We start from the raw sequence: 20435 nt of genomic DNA, 5'->3' as shown, positions 1-20435 counted from the left end.
CACCCCAGCTATAGAATTAAAAAAGAGACAACGTTATAGTCAATGCAGCTGCTTCATTCAAACCGCTCGTTCATACACATTACACATACATAACCCGTTGGCTGGTATAATGGCCTTGGTGATGATACCACCCAACATTTTGAGATGGGAATGAGGGACACCTACTACCAAACTTATGTAGACATAGGATACTCCTCCTTCCACACCTCCTTAAAGGAGAATTAACCAAAAAAAAAAAGTGTTAATTAAACCCACAAGTGCTTTTTTTACCCACTTCTATTCCTTTATATTGGCTTTAAAAATTTACAAATGTAGCAATTTAGGATGTGGCTGACTAGAGGAGGAGAGAGATCATTGTTCCTACTTGGTAGGAACACACAATCTGTCTCCTTTCCACTGACAGAACCCGGGATTTGTGTGTTTACACACACAGATCCCGGTTCTCGCGCTGTCACGAGCGATCGTGGGTGCCCGGCGGTCATTGCGCCTGCCGGCTCCAGGTGCGTGCCTGCTACAGCGTCTTAAAGAGCCGATCTACAGCTATGACGGCTCGCGGAGGGGAGCCAACCTGCCGCAGTATAACTGCGGCGGCTGGTCAGGAAGGGGTTAAAGTGAAATTAAAGGTATTTAAAAAAAAAAAAAAACAACAAACATTTTACACTTACCTGCTCTGTGTAATGGTTTTGCAAAGAGCAGCCTCGATCCTCTTCTTCGAAGGTTCCCCGTTGGCGCTCTTGGTCCCTCCCTCCCTCCTGCTGGGTGCCCCCAGAGCAAGCAGCTTGCCATTCACACACAGTGAGTGCAGCTTGGCCAGCCTTGCCTTGCTCTCTCCTCATTGGCTCACTGGCTATGACTGACAGCTCCTGCTGCTGTCTCAGCCAATGAGGAGAGAGAATCCCTGGAGAGCCAAGCTGGATCGCGATGGGGCTCAGGTAAGTATTGGGCTGCACAGAGGTTTTTTTTTTTTACCTTCATGCATAGAGCCTTTAGAACCACTTTAAGGCTCGGTTCACACTGCTGTGACCCCAAAGTCATGGGACTTCCAGTGCCACTTTTTATTGCGACTTGATGCAACTTTCATGTAAATTTGATGTTTTGCGACTTTGGCAAATCATAACAATACAGAGTGTGACACATATGATTGAGCTGACAAAACCCTGTGAAGTGCAGCCAAAGTCGCAAAGATAAGACAAAGAAACAACTTCCTTACAACTTTTGTGATTTTAACATTGCAGTCTATGGACTCATGTCACAAGGAAGACGCAGAAAAAGTCGTGCTGAAGCTAATTTTTTTTTGTCACTGCAACTTGAGACGCAGCAAATAAGGTGGCACCCATTGAAATTAATGTGTTTTGACTTGTCATGCAACTTTCTGTGTCGCACGTCCCAGCAAGTTGCATGAGAAGTCCCTGAAGTGTGAACCAGGGCTAATAGTAGCAAAAAAAAAGCACAGTAATGAAAATACTACATGTGTTATGCTTTTACAAACTGGTGCCAATGTAGGGGTAGAAAGCAACATTTTTTATCTATTTGCTAGTGATGTTTATTTTTGTGCCGTTCTTTAATGCTGGCAGTAGATTAATATCATAGAAAGTAACTATTACAATTGTACTGACATATGTTTCTTTGGATCTCCCATCAGGTCATCTCTTGGGTTCTCTTTATCGGTACGCTGAGTTACGTCAAAGTAATGATTGGGGTGATTCTACGCAGCCAGGGTCACAGCGCCCTCCTATGGTGCGGAGCGGTAGTGCAGTTGGGATCCATGATTGGGGCGCTTGTCATGTTCCCAATGGTCAATGTGTATGGGTTTTTCAAATCAGCGGATCTTTGCAATACGAACTGTCCTAGCTAAGAATTTTGATAAATGACTTGACGTTAAACATACGGAAATAAATACCTCTACATGAAAAGCCCAGTTAGGAGCACTACACGGTATAAATATATTTATCTGTATACATATGGATTATTTTGTAATGCACTCTTTAGCAATGTGACGCCTCTTAAATTAAGCATGCACGGTTTTTCGTATTCCTCAGTTTTGAACAAGATGCTCCAGAGTGTTCTACATTTGAGGTAGAAAAAATACTTGACCTATATCTTAGAACTATAGAGTAACAACATCCTGGTCACCTTTTCCAACAATTAATCCCTGTCTTCTAAAATGAAAGGTGTTGCATGACTATGCAGCTGCTTTACTCATCTATTGCTGCTCACAATACTTTCTTGGGTCCATGAGAGTGAAAATACTTCCCAAGCAGTGGTGGCCCGTCCATTCGGGGAGCCCGAGCGCCGCCCCCTCTATCCACGGCTGCCACCCCCTCCACCTTCTAGCGATGCGATGCTCTATCCATCGCCCGCCGCCACGCCCTATTCATGCGATTGGCTGAAAGGACAGGCGATCCTATTGGACGCCTAGGAGGTGGGGAGGAGACACACTGCGGAAGCAGGGAGGATGAGAAGACACAGGAGCCACTACCCGATGCCCGCCGCTCCTTGATGTCCGCCGCTGCCCGCTGCCTAGATGGGGTAAGTGGACCGACCAGCAGACAAAGAGCGGGATGGGGGGGTGGTTGTTTACCCCCCCATAAACAAAAAAAACACGAGCCGCCACTGTTTCCAAAGGTAATTTGGATGGGTTCAGGACCTGGATCTGAACCTGCGACCTCTGCAGTGCTACATGTATTAGCAGATTTAGATACACTAACAAATCAAAGCCAAACTCCAGCTCACACATTATAATCAGTTACAGCAAACTGTTTTTTTTTCCTTTTGGGATAAAAGGTTTTGTACGAATAAATAAAAGCTGATCATTTTAGCGAGGGGATGCGTATATACTGAGCCCCATCCTGGTATTTGGGAATTCGGGGGTACCTAATTTTTTTTTGGGTACAATGAAATGCTTAGAAGTATTTGTTTAGACCCAAATACAGATAATTTGTTTCACTCTATTTTGCTCCCCACCACTCGTGTACCCAGGGACAGATATGTATATATAGGGGCCACCTTTTCAGTAGACATATACTCATCTACATTTGGGGTGATGTGGCATTAAGAGTAAGTAGTCAATTTAGAGGTTAGGATATATAAGGACACCACCCTGCTTGTAACCATGCCCTGAAGAAGCCCCCTAGTAGTGGGAGGGGCAAAACATGTAGGCAATTGCAGGTGTCTATCCTCCCCTCCATGGCATGCACCACTGTGTGCACCTCCATCGCATACCTGTCATAGCCTGCATGTGTACAATTTGAGACGTATACAGAGAGAGGAGTTCCCTTGCTGGACCTGGATGTGGTGAAACTCATTGTATGGCATAGTGTCTTATACAGCATGTCAGTGATTTACTTCACAGCTAACTTTATCCCTCACAGCAGGTCCATCCACCTGTGGCCACGGAGGGATCTCTCCTCCCCAGTTTGGATCTAGCAAAGAAGACAGGGACTGCAGCTTGTGATATACCTGAAACACTGATTCATTTTGTTATCACAGACATGGATTAATCTCATTCCTGCTGCACTGGTAATCATCACAGAGCTGTATATAACAGGGATTGTCCCAGCTATTCATCTTCTGAAGCAGGTAGTTCAATATCCAGTGTTGGTTCAACCAGATCAGGACTGTTCATGCATGCATGAGACTCTCTCTCTTTTTTTTAACTATTTAACTATTTTCATCAGACTGTATTTTTTAGCCTGGTCAGGATTTTTCTGGTCCATCAACCTTTTTTGTGTCTTTGGAGGTTATCATCGTCCTGATCCTAGTGGAGGGGAGGACTGGGGTTTTTGAGGGGATCCTTTTGGGACACTGGAGAGGGGGAGGGGCCTTTGGGTGGGAATGCTGATTGGGAGGGAGGGGTCGGGATGTTGGGGGGCTGGGGTCCCCTTCATTGGGTAGCTGACTGATTCGAACTTTGGATTGTACCATAATTGTATTTTTGATGTCCAATAAATTATATTTATACCGCTATAGTAGCCTTTGAGGTGCTCTATCCTGGTGTTTTTTTTTTTATATATGTATACAAGCAGGTCACCCTGGTGGATGATGTGGGCTCACCCAAGGTGCGAGGACTAAGTACTAACCGGTGTTCACCAGAGCTTCTAATGGTGAAGATGAGTTTTGCTGCGTTTTAGTACCAGGTCACAGTCCTCTGGATCACTGCACCAGGTGGAGAGCAAGCCAGGGTCCAGTAGCAGGTAGAGATCAAACAGAATCTTAGTCAGTAAACAAGCAAAAGGTCAGTAACAAGTGGTTCAGATTGAGATCAAGCCGAAGCGTAGTCGAGGAACAAGCCAAAGGTTGGTGACAAGTGGTAATGAAGATATGGACGGCAGCAAGAGTGACAAGAAAGAGATATTGGCTGACAATAATCTAGCAATCAGGAAGTGCAAAGGCATGGTTTAAATCAGAAGTTCATGGGAGGAGCAAAGGGTTCATGGTTCAAGAGAAACAAGGCATAAGGCAAGGTTGTCTAAACAATCAGGCAGGGAGCTGTCCAGCATCTCAGGTGGCATGAAGAGTTACTGCCAGACACAGTAGAAGTCTAGGGTTTAGATCCAGACCCTGACAACCTGCTTTAGGGTTCCTGCAGAATTGATTGGGAAAGAATCAGTATTATGAACCAAAGCCTGTTGACACAGGCCCTAGGAGTGGCTCCTGACCCCACCAACCAGCCAGTGGTTAAGATGTCCATTTGGCAGGTTAAAAATAACTATTGTTCCAAGCGTTGTTAAAGGAGAAGTACAGCCAAAGCTTCTTCTTATTTCTCCTGTGGATCACCAGACAGCAGTTCGCTTTGCACTCCTGTGACCCGTTTTAGCAGACAGCAGGCTGAATTCTGCTGTCTGTTTGACGTCACAGAGTCAGCCCAGGTTCTGGCAAGATCGTTGCAATGGAGTCAGGATCTGCCCACATGCCTGGACCGGCACCCGGCTTAGCCTCTCAGTGAGCAGCTGAGAGCCTGAGACGGCCGCTCCCGCCCCCTCCACGGCCCGACGCTCCAGTGAGGGGGGGGGGGGCAGAGCAGAAGGCCGGTCACTGACAGTTACCGGCTCTCTGCTTGGGGAGCCGTGAGAACCGAGCAGTTGTCAGTGTTTGATCGCTCGGTTATTAGTGTCGGGGGCGCTGGGGGACAGATGTATGAGTATTAAAAACAAAAGAAAACCCCCATACTTCTCTTTTATGTGGTGGCCACAGAGTCTACTACCTGTGCTGCAAACCTCATTCATTGTTTCCTCCATTTACTAATAATGTATTTGCCATTCCCTCTGTGTACTTTACAAGAATGTTCATGGTAATGCTGACGCCATACCACAGGCGTTCCTATACCCAACTGGCCATGCAGGTCCTCAAAAGTCTGCAGGAAGTCCTGGAGTCTACTGATACATACAATGCCAACAGCCTGACTTATGCAGCGTACACACGGTCGGACTTTTCGACCGGACTGGTCCGACGGACCGAGTCCGGCGGAAAATCCGACCGTGTGTGGGCTTCATCGGACCTTCATCGGACTTTTCCAGTCGAAAATCCGACGGACGTTAGAATTGGAACATGCTTCAAATCTTTACCTCGTAACTCCGCCGGACCCAGAAATCCGCTCGTCTGTATGCTAGTCCGACGGACAAAAACCCACGCTAGGGCAGCTATTGGCTACTGGCTATCAACTTCCTTATTTTATAACTTCCGTCATCACGTACGAATCCGTCGGACTTTGGTGTGATCGTGTGTAGGCAAGTCCGTTTGTTAAAAAGTCGGTCGGAAGTCCGTCAAAAGTCCGTCGGACCAGTCCGGTCGAAAAGTGGCTATAGACCACGCTAGTGCATAAAGAGGTCCAAAAGTGGTCCTTGAACTAACACTCAACAATAGCACCATAAAAATATGGTCAAACATTGTAAACAGTAATAACTTGGTACATCCCGCTTTGTTTATGCACTTCAGTTTTCTGAAGTTTCCTTGCCTCTGTGTTAGCGGAAGGCTGTACACAGAAACTAAGAGACTGCAAAACGGCAGCAAGAGATGCCTTTGTACAGTCTTTTTTTTTTTTTTTGCAGCAAGAACCCTTCAAAATCAGATGGCTTTACACTATGCATAAAGCAACAAAGTGAGTGCGTTTAACCGCACAATACCCTTGGCATTCCCGGTCGAGGTAATCATTTTATATTGGATATTATGGCAAGCACAATACAACATCGCCAGCGGCATTGTCACCACAGATCAACCTTCACCTCTGCGTCTTGTGCCAAATAGTCATAAATAAACTGTCTTTGTGCCTCATCTGCTCTGTGTGTCGTTTTCTCATTAAGTAGCTGGCGAACAGACGTTAACCCTCACAGGGCTGGCAGAAAACATTCGTAATCCTCCGGAGAGAGTGAATCCTAGCCGTCATGATGCAAAGATACAGCTGAGACTCCCGTAGATGAGGTGCCCCGTCTCAGAAATGGGATCAAAGCTGGGGGGGGGGGGGGCGGGGGACGATGAGGGGGTCTGTACCTTGTTCTTAATCAGAATATATAGAAGCGCCAGCTGCAGGACTCTGTTTATCAATTACAAGCTGTGGAGAGGCGATATGCAGCGTTCCATGACAATTATCAGCTCAATAATTAAATGCCTCTCTGGGTTGCTGGTTCCAGGCTCGCAGGGCTTTCTGAAGGCAAACACTGCACAGATAATATTACCGCTGGGGAGTATAAGAGTACTCCACTTCTGTCCCTTCATAGCTTTAAATGCAAGAATCTTTTCCCTGATTTGCTATCTAAGAGTACCACACTGCAACATCAGCCAGTACTGTGCCGATGAAGTGGTAAACATAAGCTAGTTACCAAGAGTACGGTGTTGAAGATGCAGAGAGGGTGCGCTACAGTCCTATAAAGTGTAATTGTAGGGTGTGCAGTGGGGACAGCTGCTTCCAGGACCATGAGGGCCCAAATATGACTCCTCATTAAATCAGTGGTCTCCAAACTGTGGTCTGGGGGCCGAATGTGGCCCTTTGAGTGTTCCTATTTTGCCTTTGGGGCACTGCTCCACCCACTGATATAAGGGACAATTCCTCCAACTGATATGAGACATTCTTCCTCCCAATGATACCACCGATGGGGCACTATTCCCCCCACTGACATCAATGATGGGGCGCTATTCCTCCCACTGACACCAATGATGGGGCGATATTCCTCCCACTGACACCAATTATGGGGCACTATTCTTCCCACTGACACTAATGATGGGACACTATTCTTCCCACTGACACCAATGATGGGACACTATTCCTCCCACTGACACCAATGATGGGACACTATTCCTCCCACTGACACCAATTATGGGGCACTATTCTTCCCACTGACACTAATGATGGGACACTATTCCTCCCATTGACACCAATGATGGGGCGCTATTCCTCCCACTGACACCAATGATGGGAACTATTCCTCCCACTGACACCAATGATGGGGTGATATTCCTCCCATTGACACCAATGATCGGGCGCTATTCCTCCCACTGATACCAATGATGGGGCACTATTCCTCCCACTGACACCAATGATGGGGCGATATTCCTCCCATTGACACCAATGATGGGGCGCTATTCCTCCCACTGATACCAATGATGGGCACTATTCATCCCACTGACACCAATGATGGGGCACTATTCATCCCACTGACACCAATGATGGGAACTATTCCTCCCACTGACACCACCGATGGTGGCACTGCTCCTTCCACTGACACCAATGTGGCACTATTCCTCCCACTGACACCAATTATGGGGCACTATTCCTCCCACTGACACCACCAATGGTGGCACTGCTCCTTCCACTGACACCAACGATGTGGCACTACTCCCCCCACTGACACCAATGATGGAGCGCTATTCCCCCCACTGACACCAATGATGGGGCGCTATTCCTCCAACTGATACCAATGATGGGGTGCTATTCCTCCCACTGATACCAATGATGGGGCGCTATTCCTCCAACTGATACCAATGATGGGGTGCTATTCCTCCCACTGACACCAATGATGGGGTGATATTCTTCCCATTGACACCAATGGGGTGCTATTCCTCCCACTGACACCAACAATGGTGGCACTGCTCCTTCCACTGACACCAACAATATGGCACTATCCCCCCCGACACCAATGATGGGACACTATTTCTCCCACTGATACCAATGATGGGGCACTATTCCTCCCACTGACACCAATGATGGGGCACTATTCCTCCCACTGACACCAATGATGGGGCACTATTCCTCCCATTGACACCAATGATGGGACAATATTCCTCCCACTGACACCAATGATGGGACACTATTCCCCCCACTGACACCAATGATGGGATGCTATTTCTCCCACTGATACCAATGATTTGGCACTATTCCTCCCACTGACACCAAAAATGGGGCACTATTTCTCCCATTGACACAACGATAGTGCACTGCTCCTCCCACTGACACCAACAATGGGGCACTATTCCTACCACTGATACCAACGATGGGGCACTGCTTCTCCCACTGGCACCATCTGTGGGGCACTATTCCTTCCACCAACACCAATGATAGGGCACTATTCCTCTTTCAACTGACCATAGGCGCCATATAATTTTTATGCTCCCACTGACCACCAAACATGAGACATTTTCTACTCACCGTTCGGCCCCCTCTATAGTCTGAAGGACAGTAAACTGGCCCTTTGTTTAGAAAGTTTGGAGTGGCTTCAATCATCAACATAAAATTCTAGACCGGAAAAAAATCTGTACAGTATTTCTTTTTACATTTATCTATTTGAGGTGATATTCTATTCTAAAAAAAAACATAAATAAAAAATAACATCTTGCTGGCTGAACAGGACAGTGGATTTTTGGGGGGATATTAGAGAAGGCCCTGAAATATGCTTAATATTTACAGTTATTTAAAATGATTAAACGTTTAAGTAAGAAAAAAAAACAGGGTAATTATATGAAAAAGTGGCTAACAGGGACAGGTAAAAAACTGGATTTTATAGTGCTGATGGTTTTAACAACCAAATACATTTCCAGGGATAAAAAATTTTAAGGGACATCTGGGACTGCCCTTGGAAATCAGGGACAGCTGGCAATTGTGCATATAGATACAAATGCCTCCTTCAAATGAATTTATTTATGGTGTTGCGTGTTTGTTCACTAATTCTGTCTTGAACCTGCAACTATGCAATTTCCATTTCGCCAATGTGGCCAGACTTTTTTTTTTTTTTTTAATCGAACAAATGTTTCCTTGTGTTTGACAGACATAACTGACCTCTGATATTTCTCCATGAACTTGGCCACATTGTTTAATTTTGCAAATAAAAAAAATGGGGAAGTTACTAGGTTAGGTGAGGGACATACAGAGGTAATGTGAAAATAACAGGAGAATAAAGAGTCATTTAGCACCCTCTGTCCCCTCCACCAGCCACCAGAGAGCTGCCCCTCCTCCTCTCTATTGTAATGGCCCCCCGGATAATGAACTCAAAGACAATAAAATGCTCATTTTGCTCCTCTGTAGCAGTGCAGCAGGCTGCATTGAGATGCAAAGTGCTGTGTGACAATGCCTCTTCCTTGCCTCGGCCTGTCAGATGGATCCTGAGTTGCAGCTGGTTGGGAGGGGGGGGGGCTGACACCACCTGGTCATCGAATGTTCTCATGAGCTCCTGCTTCAGCCTGGAGGGGTGGACAGGCCATTGCTCTCCCATCTGTTCCTGGGCTGCTGTCCTTCATCCCCGCCTCCTAACCTGGACTAAGGACGACCAATGTCTGAGAACTTAAATGAACTCTGTGCCCCTCGGACCGTCTCCTGACCTGTGCCCAGTCACAACCTGCTGCACAAAATGATGCCAAAGGTTCAGAAGAACCAGTGATGCTCAATTGTTTTGACCCTGAATGTTGATATGTCTTTGCTTCTGGGACTCCAACTTTCAGCTTTTACTGTTAGGCCTCATTATTTTATTTTTTTATTTTATTTCAGGTACTTATATAGCCATAGCTCCCAACTGTCCCTAATTTTGAGGGACTTGTCTCTGATTTGGAGCAATGTCCCTCTGTCCCCCTCATTTTGGTCTGATCTATATAGTTGTAAATAAAATGCACTTTTTATCTTTCATAAAGTGTTTCCCAGTGCTAAACCTTTCATCCAAATATTAAATTGCTGCATTTGTAAATGTTAAAAGCCAATATAAAGGAATAGTAGTGGTAAAAAAAGCACTTGTGGATTTAATTACCCTTTTTGTTTTGGTTAATTCTCCTTTAAGTGGGTGTGGCAGGGGGCGTGTCCTATGCCTACCTACGTTTGGTAGTAGGTGTCCCTCATTCCCATCTCAAAACGTTGGCATGTATGATATAGCGCCGTCAATTTACGCAGCGCTTTACATATACATTGAACATTCACATCTGCCCTCAAGGAGCTTACAACCTAAGGTCCCTTATGTCGCGTACACACGGGCGGACTTTTCCACCGAACGGACTTGCCTACACACGATCAGCCAAAGTCCGACAGATTCGTACGTGATGACGTACGACCGGACTAGGAAGTTCATAGCCAGTAGCCAATAGCTGCCCTAGCGTCGTTTTTTGTCCGTTGGACTAGCATACAGACGAGCGGATTTTTCGACTGGACTCGAGCCTGTCGGAAAGATTTGAAACATGTTTTATTTCTAGGTCAGTCGGACTTTTGGGAAAAAAAAGTCCGCTGGAGCCCACATACGTTCGCCGGACCAAGTCTGCTGGAAAGTCCACTCATGTGTACGCGGCATTACACATTCATACATACTAGGGCCAATTTAGACAGGATCCGATTAACCTACCAGCATGTCTTTAGATGTACACTGCTGCTGGTAAACGGCATTTTTTTCAACTGCTCCTGAACTCTCCTCTATGTTATCTTATCAGTACATGCACACAGGGTCGTTTCTAGGCAGTTGAGTTTAGAGGCTTTTTTTTGGAACGCAAAAAAAATGGGTTCAGAAGCTGAGTTTAGAGGCATTTCAAGCGCTAAGCGCTTCTAAAAGTGGCTAAACGCAGTAACACGCATTTAGCCACGTTCCGTTTACAGGCGTTTTTTCATTTTTTGGCTATTTAAAAAAAAAAAAAAAAGTATTTTTTTTTAAAAAAAAAACACTTCTAAACACAAACGCAGCAAAACGCCGCTAAACCCGGCATGTAAACGCGGCAAAACGGACGTTTTAAACGTGGGTTACTATCTGTCAAGTTAAATCGTTCAGGAGAGGTTGTAAAAATCGTCCCGTGTACATGAAGCCTAAAGTCGTTTCTAGGCAGTTGAGTTTAGAGGCTTTTTTTTTTGGAACGCAAAAAAATTAATTCAGAAGCTGAGTTTAGAGGCACTTCAAGCGCCAGGCGCTTCTAAACACGGATAAACGTTTAGCCGTGTCTCTCCTCTCCTAAAAAAAGCACTTGTGGATTTGATTAACCTTTTTTTTTTGGTTAATTCTTCTTTAAAGGGGTGTGGCAGGGGGCGTGTCCTATGCCTACATACATTTGGTAGTAGGTGTCCCTCATTCCCATCTCAAAATGTTGACATGTATGATATAGCGCCGTCAATTTACGCAGCGATTTACATATACATCGGAGAGGTTGTAAAAATGTCCCGTGTACATGAAGCCTAAAGTCGTTTCTAGGCAGTTGAGTTTAGAGGCTTTTTTTTTTAGAACACAAAAAAATGAATTCAGAAGCTGAGTTTAGAGGCACTTCAAGCGCCAAACGCTTCTAAACACGGATAAACGTTTAGCCGCGTTTCGTGTACAGGCGTTTTTCATTTTTGGCTATTTAAAAAAAAAAAAAAAAAAAGCAATTTTTTTAAACGCTCCTAAACACAAGCGTGGCTAAACGCGGCATGTAAACGCGGCAAGACAGACTTTTTAAACGTGGGTTCCTATCTGTCAAGTTAAATCGTTCAGGAGAGGTTGTAAAAAATGTCCCGTGTACATGAAGCCTAAAGTCGTTTCTAGGCAGTTGAGTTTAGAGGCTTTTTTTTTTAAATTAATTCAGAAGCTGAGTTTAGAGTCACTTCAAGCACCAAGCGCTTCTAAACGTGGCTAAACACGGTAACTCGCATTAAGCCGCGTTTAGTTTACAGGCGGTTTTTCATTTCTTGGCTACTTAAAAAAAGAAGTATTTAAAAAAAAAGCTTCTAAACACAAACGCAGCAAAACGCCGTTAAACGCTTGAAAACGGACGTTTTAATTGTGGGTTACTATCTGTCAAGTTAAATCGTTCAGGAGAGGTTGTAAAAACATCCCGTGTACATGAAGCCTTATGCCCCGTACACACGGTCGGGTTTTCCGATGGAAAATGTCCGATCGGAGCGTGTTGTCGGAAATTCCGACCGTGTGTAGGCTCCATCGGACATTTTCCATCGGATTTTCCGACACACAAAGTTGGAGAGCAGGAGATAAAATTTTCCGACAACAAAATCCGTTGTCGGAAATTCCGATCGTGTGTACACAAATCCGACGGACAAAGTGCCACGCATGCTCAGAATAAATAAAGAGATGAAAGCTATTGGCCACTGCCCCGTTTATAGTCCCGACGTACGTGTTTTACGTCACCGCGTATAGAACGATCGGATTTTCCGACAACTTGGTGTGACCGTGTGTATGCAAGACAAGTTTGAGCCAACATCCGTCGGAAAAAATCCTAGGATTTTGTTGTCGGAATGTCCGAACAAAGTCCGACCGTGTGTACGGGGCATTATTGTGCGGAAGGATGTAGCCAACAATTCATTGCGTTACAGATTTCACAAAGTGGGGGCCCAAAGATACATTACATCTCTGAACAGTAATAGTCAGCACCTCCACATAGTTTTATGGGATTTTCCTCATACCACAGGGTTCTGTCGTTCCCCCAAAACCTGCAAATAAAGTTATTCCCAACTAGATCTTTAAAGCCCAATTGAAATGTCAGTTTAAGTTACCTAAATATACATCCCCAATTCCAAAAAACGTGTGGCCCTGTGTAAAAACTACATAAAAGACAGAATGCAATGATTTGTAAATCTCATAAACCCAGATTTTATTCACAATAGAAAATAGAAAACATATCAAATGTTTAAAATAGGAAAATGCACATTTTAAGAAAAAAATATAAAGTAATTTTGAAATTGATGGCAGCAATACGTCTCAAAGATGTTGGGGCAACAAAAAGCTGGCAATGTAAGTGGTACTAGCAAGGAAGATCTGGAAGAACATTATGCAACTAATTAGGTTAATTGGCAACAGGTCAGTAACCTGATTGGGTATAAAAAGAGCATCTTAGAGAGTCAGAGTGTCCCAGAAGTAAAGATGGGCAGAGGTTCACCAATCTGTGAAAAGCTGCAATCTAAACAATTTCAGAATAATTCACCTCAACGTAAAATTGCAAAGACTTTAAATATACCATCATGTACAGTACATGATATCAAATGATTCCGAGAATCTGGAGAAATCTCTGTGCACAAAGGGACAAGACTGAAATGCAATATTGGATGCTTGTGATCTTCGGGCCCTCAGATGGCACTGCATTAAAAACAGGCATGATTCTCTAATGAACTCACTGCATGGGCTCATGATGAGTGGAGCCGTTCATGGTGGGAGAACACACAGTGATTACTGCTAGCAGCTATAGCCGCTGGCCATTATTGCATGCTACAAATCCGACATGCTGTTTGTACCCAAATCAATCGATGGGTCGACTTGGGTACATAGTTAGGATCGAATCTGAGCCACTCCCTGATGAACCGGCAAGACTTGGGTACATAGTTAGGATCGAATCTGAGCCACTCCCTGATGAACCGGCAAGACTTGATCCATCTGTGGCTGACTTGAGGGGTAGAGAGATCAGCTGCAATACTTATCTTATTCCACACTACGCTGGCAGTGGGTATTCTCCTCTTCTCTCTGATGCTCTGAGTTGTAGGCAGGTCCTCACAGTCCTCGTTTACAATGAATGACTGCTGGTCCCGCACTGTACGTGATGACATCAGAGGGCAACTGGTGGAGCGGTTAAGGAAAACAGCTTCAGGGGACCAATTGCACACTGTGGTAGAAGCCTGCTTGAGAGAAGAATAAGTTAAGTATTGCAGCTTATTCCTCTACCCCTAGACCTAACAAGCATTTGACCCTTACAGTGGGAGGATGTCCCATTACAAGGGCAATATTATTTTTCGGAGCCTTAAGAATTAAATTGTGCCTGACAGGTGTGAATGGCACTAATGTTGCTTGTTTCAGGCCAGGTCAGATATCCCTAATCTGACTAACTGCTTTTTAATGCCTGATTGGTGAGATCAATTGTGGCAAGACGGGGATCGGTCTAGTTTTTGTAAAACTAAGTTTTTTATTGTCAAATGATTAATACAATATTTTGCATTTTTATATATACTTTTGTACCTGTGTGTACTTTGGAGGGGTATTTAAAGTCCTACTTGCTCTTTCTGTTCCCAATACAGTAAAACCTTGGACTGAGAGTAACTTGGTTTGAGAGCGTCTTGCAAGACAAGCAACATTTTTAAATAAATTTTGACTTGATATACAAGTACAACAGAGTATAAAAGAGAGGAGAGGCGCCTCTAAGTGTAGCAATATGGTTACATTTAATGGAGGTACAACATTTAGCAACTCACAAGGTTGATGATTAAAAGAGGCACATCTAAGTATGCAGGTGTAACGACATATTCGGTGACCCATCGCAGTTTGCTACGGAAGTGACGTTCCGTCGCCGCCATCTTGCTACACCCCGCACTCGTCCACAGTAAGGATACACTAAGAAGGGGGAAAGCGGACATGTTACACCCATCGGAGGTTTGCATTTTACACGTATTTATAAACAGTAAAGTCAGTTTATATAGTGAAATACAATACTTACAACTCCGTCTGACTACTAAGACCCCTTTCACACCGGGGGCGTTTTGCAGGCGCTATAGCGTTAAAAATGGCGCCTGCAATCCGCCCTCAAACAGCTGCAGCATTGTCTCCAGTGTGAAAGCCCCGAGGGTTTTCACACCGGAGCGCTGCGCTGGCAGGACAGGAAAAAAAGTCCTGCCAGCAGCTTCTTTGGAGCGATGAAGGAGCGGTGTGTTTACCACTCCTCCACCACTGCTCCCCATTGAAATCAATGGGGCAGCGCTGGGATACCGCCGGCAAAACGCCGCTATTGCGGTGCATTGCGGGCGGTTTTAACCCTTTCTTGTCTGCTAGCGGGGGGTAAAAGCATCCCGCTAGCGGCCGAAATGCGGCGCTAATCTGACGGTAAAACGCCGCTATAAATAGCGGCGTTTTACCGCCGACGCTATGGGCGGCCCGGTGTGAAAGGGCTCTTAGATCTTGAATTTTAAAAGCAGAGGCAACCCTGCTCATCTCACGGGTTTGCTAATCTGACAGACTTTCGTAGCATCTAAGCAGTCAGACGGAGTTCTAAGTACTGTAAACTCACTTTACTGTTATAAATACGTGTAAAATGCTAAACTCCGGTGGGTGTAACAATATGTCCGCTTTCCCCCTTCTTAGTGTATCCTTACTGTGGACGGGTGCAGGGTGTAGCAAGATGGTGGCGACGGAACGTCACTTCCGTAGCAAACTGCGATGGGGTCGCTGAATATATCGTTACACAGGCATCCGGGGTAAAGCTGTCCACATAGACCTTCCTCCGCACCGCCATTGACGTCATCCCTTCCACTCTGCACTTCACGAGCTCTTCAAGCCTCGCTTTCCGATCGCTCTACTGCAGGGTAGTCTTCCCGGTCACGATTGCAGACTGGCAGCGATGAGAGCCGGCGGTGCGGGGGATGGTCTATGTCAGCGATATGCAATTAGCGGACCTCCAGCTGTTGCAAAACTACAAATCCCATCATGCCTCTGCGTGTCATGCTTGTGGCTGTCAGAGCCTCGCAATGCCTCATGGGACTTGTAGTTCTGCAACAGCTGGAGGTCCGCTAATTGCATATCCCTGGTTTGTGGACAGCTTTACCCCGGAAGCCGGCATACTTAGATGTGCCTCTTTTAATCATCAACCATGTGAGTTGCTAAACGTTGTACCTTCATTAAATGTAACCATATTGCTACACTTAGAGGAGCCTCTCTTCTCTTTTATACTCTGGAGCTCCTGCTGGATTTTGCTTCTAATCCCCTTGTGGAGGCTTCCATTTCTTGGATGGGCATTTTTATGGTTACACAACCTGGTCACATTGCTATAATCTTTTTATATGGACTATAAAAACGGAAGGATTTATGAATAAATAGTTGTGGAACGAATCATCTGAGTTTCCATTATTTCTTACGGGGAAACTCGCTTTGATATGCAAGTGATTTGGATTACAAATGCTTCCGGGACGAGTTATGTTCCTAATCCAAGGTTTTACTGTATTTTGATGTAAAAGTAGCAATCTGTTTTTATCAACATCTTGCAAGAAGTTCTTTTTTTTTTTTTTTTCATCAACTGCTTGTTTCAAACAACTGCTTGCTAATGGCGCCTTCCCCCTTGCACCAATGCGTCAACACAGGATGCAGCCAATTGGGCCATTTTGAAAAGTATAAATCAGCACATAAATAATAAAGCAACTGCCATTGTTAGAGAATTTGCGGGATTTAATACGAAATTACTGAGCGGACCGCCAATCCCCTCAGCTCCTCATCATGTGCAACACCTCAATATTGTGCATTGAGTCAGCTTCCTAGAGAGCGTGGAGTCTGCTGACGCAGCAGGCTGTGGTTAATAACTGCGCTCTCCAGTAAGATGGCTTCTCCTAGAAGGTGGAAATTAACGAACAACTGCAAATATTCACAGGCTTCAAATATATATATAAAAAAAAAAAAAAATAAAAAGCAGCTCTGGGTTTAGCACGGGTCGAAAAGGATTTGACTGAACCTTGAAAGCCGAGCTTGAATTTATTTCTCCACCGGTCCCAGCAGGCTTCTTTCTTGATTTGTAGCAGAAGATGTGCTCTTAAATATCTGCCGGTCTCGGAATAGAAGATCTTTATCTCTTATCGGAGAGTGACAGAACAGAAGGGGCTGCGATGCTACGGTAGCGGCTACGCGGTACGGAACAGATTATGCGGCGGGTGATATCAGTGGAAAACACTGGTGGCAAACCAGTTCTCCCAAAACCTAAAATGTTAATTTGCACCAGCTATCCCTGAACAAAAAAAAAAAAAAAAAAAGAAAAAAAAATCCCTGCTGTCCATTAGTTAAAGATTCAACTCTTGAATTATCTTTTGTACGCCTGACACACATCGACGCAACCTGGCAGGCTGGTTTCTGTACAATTTGTTCTCATATCTTTTTACAATCGTTCTGTGAAATGATCTACTGCATGAGGCGGAAACTGCAAAATGAGGAATGAAATATTAAAGAAGGAACGGATTACTTTTTTATAACTATTATATGCGCAGTTCTAATCACTAATTATTGTATTCTTCTGACCCAGAGAACTGATACAACATGGGGTTACCCCTTATCGCATACATGTGGCAGCACAAAGTGGGCCTTATTTCATGCTGCCACATAGGTACGTTATTACCAAATGTATTGGGACACCTGCCTTTACACGCACATTAACCTTAATGACATCCCAGTCTTAGTCCGTAGGGTTCAATATTGAGTTGGCCCGCCCTTTGCAGCTATAACAGCTTCAACTCTTCTGGGAAGGCTGTCCACAAGGTTTAGGAGTGTGTCTATGGGAATGTTTGACCATTCTTCCAGAAGGGCATTTGTGAGATCAGGCACTGATGTTGGCCTGACTCGCAGTCTCCGTTCTAATTCATCCCAAAGGTGTTCTATTGGGTTGAGGTCAGGACTCTGTGAGGGCCAGTCAGGTTCCTCCACCCCCAAACTTGATCATCCATATCTTTATGGACCTTGCTTTGTGCTCTGGTGCTCAGTCATGTTGGAACAGGAAGGGGCCATCCCCAAACTGTTCCCACAAACAGTTGGGCAGCACAGTGGTGTAGTGGATAGCACTCTCACCTAGCAGTAAGAAGGGTCGCTGGTTTGAATCCCAATCATGACACTACCTGCCTGGAGTTTGCATGTTCTCCCTGTGCCTGTGTGGGTTTCCTCCGGGTACTCCGGTTTCCTCCCACACTCCAAAGACATGCTGGTAGGTAAATTGGCTTCTGTCCAAGAATTGGCCCTAGTATATGAATGTGAGTTGGGGACCTTGGATTGTGGGCTCCTTGAGGGTAGGGACCGATGTGAGTGTGCATGTATGTGTGGAGCGCTGCATAAATTGACAGTGCTATATGGGTAACCTTAAATATAAATAATAGCAGAATAGAATAAAATGACACTCACTCAGGTTGAACTGGATGGACTGGTGTCTTTATTCAACCTTAATAACTATGTAAAGTTGGGAGCATGAAATTGTCCAAAATGTCTTGGTATGCTGACGCCTTAAGAGTTCCCTTCACTGGAACTAAGAGGCCAAGCCCAACCCCTGAAAAACATCCCCACATCATAATCCCCCCTCCACCAAATGATTTGGGCCAGTGCACAAAGCAAGGCCTGTGAAGACATGGATGAGCGAGTTTGGGGTGGAGGAACTTAACTGGCCTGCACAGAGTCCTGACCTCAACCCGATAGAACACAGAGGTGGGTGTCAGTGGGACATTGGAAGCTGTCAGTCAGTAGAGCAGTGGATGTGTTAGTAGCACAGTGGACAGTGTCAGTAGGGCAGAGGTTGGTGTCAGTAGGACATTGGATGTGTCAGTAGGGCAGTGGATGGTGTCAGTAGGGCAGAGGTTGGTGTCAGTAGGACATTGGATGTTGTCAGTAGGGCAGTGGATGGTGTCAGCAGGGCAGTGGATGGTGTCAGTAGGGCAGAGGTTGGTGTCAGTAGGACATTGGATGGTGTCAGTAGGACATTGGATGGTGTCAGTAGGGCAGAGGTTGGTTTCAGTAGGGCAGTGGATGGTTTCAGTAGGACATTGGATGGTGTCAGTAGGACATTGGATGGTGTCAGTAGGGCAGTGGATGGTTTCAGTAGGACATTGGATGGTGTCAGTAGGGCAGTGGATGGTTTCAGTAGGACATTGGATGGTGTCAGTAGGGCAGAGGTTGGTGTCAGTAGGGCAGTGGATGGTTTCAGTAGGGCAGAGGTTGGTGTCAGTAGGACATTGGATGGTGTCAGTAGGGCAGAGGTTGGTGTCAGTAGGGCAGTGGATGGTTTCAGTAGGGCAGAGGTTGGTGTCAGTAGGACATTGGATGGTGTCAGTAGGGCAGAGGTTGGTGTCAGTAGGGCAGTGGATGGTTTCAGTAGGGCAAAGGTTGGTGTCAGTAGGACATTGGATGGTGTCAGTAGGGCAGAGGTTGGTGTCAGTAGGGCAGTGGATGGTTTCAGTAGGACATTGGATGGTGTCAGTAGGGCAGAGGTTGGTGCCAGTAGGACATTGGATGGTGTCAGTAGGGCAGTGGATGGTGTCAGTAGGGCAGAGGTTGGTGTCAGTAGGACATTGGATGGTGTCAGTCAGTAGAGCAGTGGATGTGTTAGTATCACAGTGGATGGTGTCAGCAGGGCAGAGGTTGGTGTCAGTAGGACATTGAATGGTGTCAGTAGGGCAGAGGTTGGTGCCAGTAGGACATTGGATGGTGTCAGTAGGGCAGTGGATGGTGTCAGTAGGGTAGAGGTTGGTGTCAGTAGGACATTGGATGGTGTCAGTAGGGCAGTGGATGGTGTCAGTAGGGCAGAGGTTGGTGTCAGTAGGACATTGGATGGTGTCAGCAGGGCAGAGGTTGGTGTCAGTAGGACATTGGATGGTGTCAGTAGGGCAGAGGTTGGTGTCAGTAGGACATTGGATGGTGTCAGTAGGGCAGAGGTTGGTGTCAGTAGGGTAGAGGTTGGTGTCAGTAGGACATTGGATGGTGTCAGTAGGGCAGTGGATGGTGTCAGTAGGGCAGAGGTTGGTGTCAGTAGGACATTGGATGGTGTCAGCAGGGCAGAGGTTGGTGTCAGTAGGACATTGGATGGTGTCAGTAGGGCAGAGGTTGGTGTCAGTAGGACATTGGATGGTGTCAGTAGGGCAGAGGTTGGTGTCAGTAGGACATTGGATGGTGTCTGTCAGTAGAGCAGTGGATGTGTTAGTAGCACAGTGGACAGTGTCAGTAGGGAAAAGGTTGATGTCAGTAGGACATTGGATGGTGTCAGTAGGGCAGTGGATGGTGTCATGAACGATGTCAGTAGAGCAGACATTGCTGTCAGTAGAGCAGTGGATGGTTTGAGTAGTTGTTTATTTTGAATTTGTTTATTTATTTTTTACAATATTATTATATATTTTTATTTCTGGGGGTTGGCAAGAAAGATCTGCAGTCTACCCGTCACCTGCCTGTGATTGATAGGTAGATCGTAGTCTATAGGGTTGTCGAGCCCTGAATGAGGGTGTGCCCAAGCATATCTGGCACACCCTGTGCGCAAGCCTATGTTTACAAGTCTAGATGCTAAATGTGCAGACA

At 45.6% G+C, this 20435-nt stretch overlaps 1 protein-coding gene across 4 annotated transcripts in view; it reads left to right on the top strand.

Annotated features, from left to right (window-relative positions):
* The window catches only part of SLC52A3 (solute carrier family 52 member 3), a 36753-nt gene extending 32237 nt beyond the window's left edge, over positions 1-4516 (top strand). For all 4 annotated transcript variants that reach the window (XM_073607346.1, XM_073607347.1, XM_073607344.1 and 1 more), the window contains one exon: positions 1643-4516. In XM_073607346.1, coding sequence (XP_073463447.1) covers positions 1643-1855 — 213 coding nt within the window. In that variant the 3' untranslated portion in view covers positions 1856-4516. The remainder of the gene's footprint in view (positions 1-1642) is intronic.
* Positions 4517-20435: the final 15919 nt, after the last annotated feature.

Source organism: Aquarana catesbeiana, linkage group LG12 (genome assembly GCF_042186555.1).
Source record: "Aquarana catesbeiana isolate 2022-GZ linkage group LG12, ASM4218655v1, whole genome shotgun sequence".
Lineage (NCBI taxonomy): Eukaryota > Metazoa > Chordata > Amphibia > Anura > Ranidae > Aquarana > Aquarana catesbeiana.
This window is presented reverse-complemented; position numbering and strand designations above follow the sequence as displayed.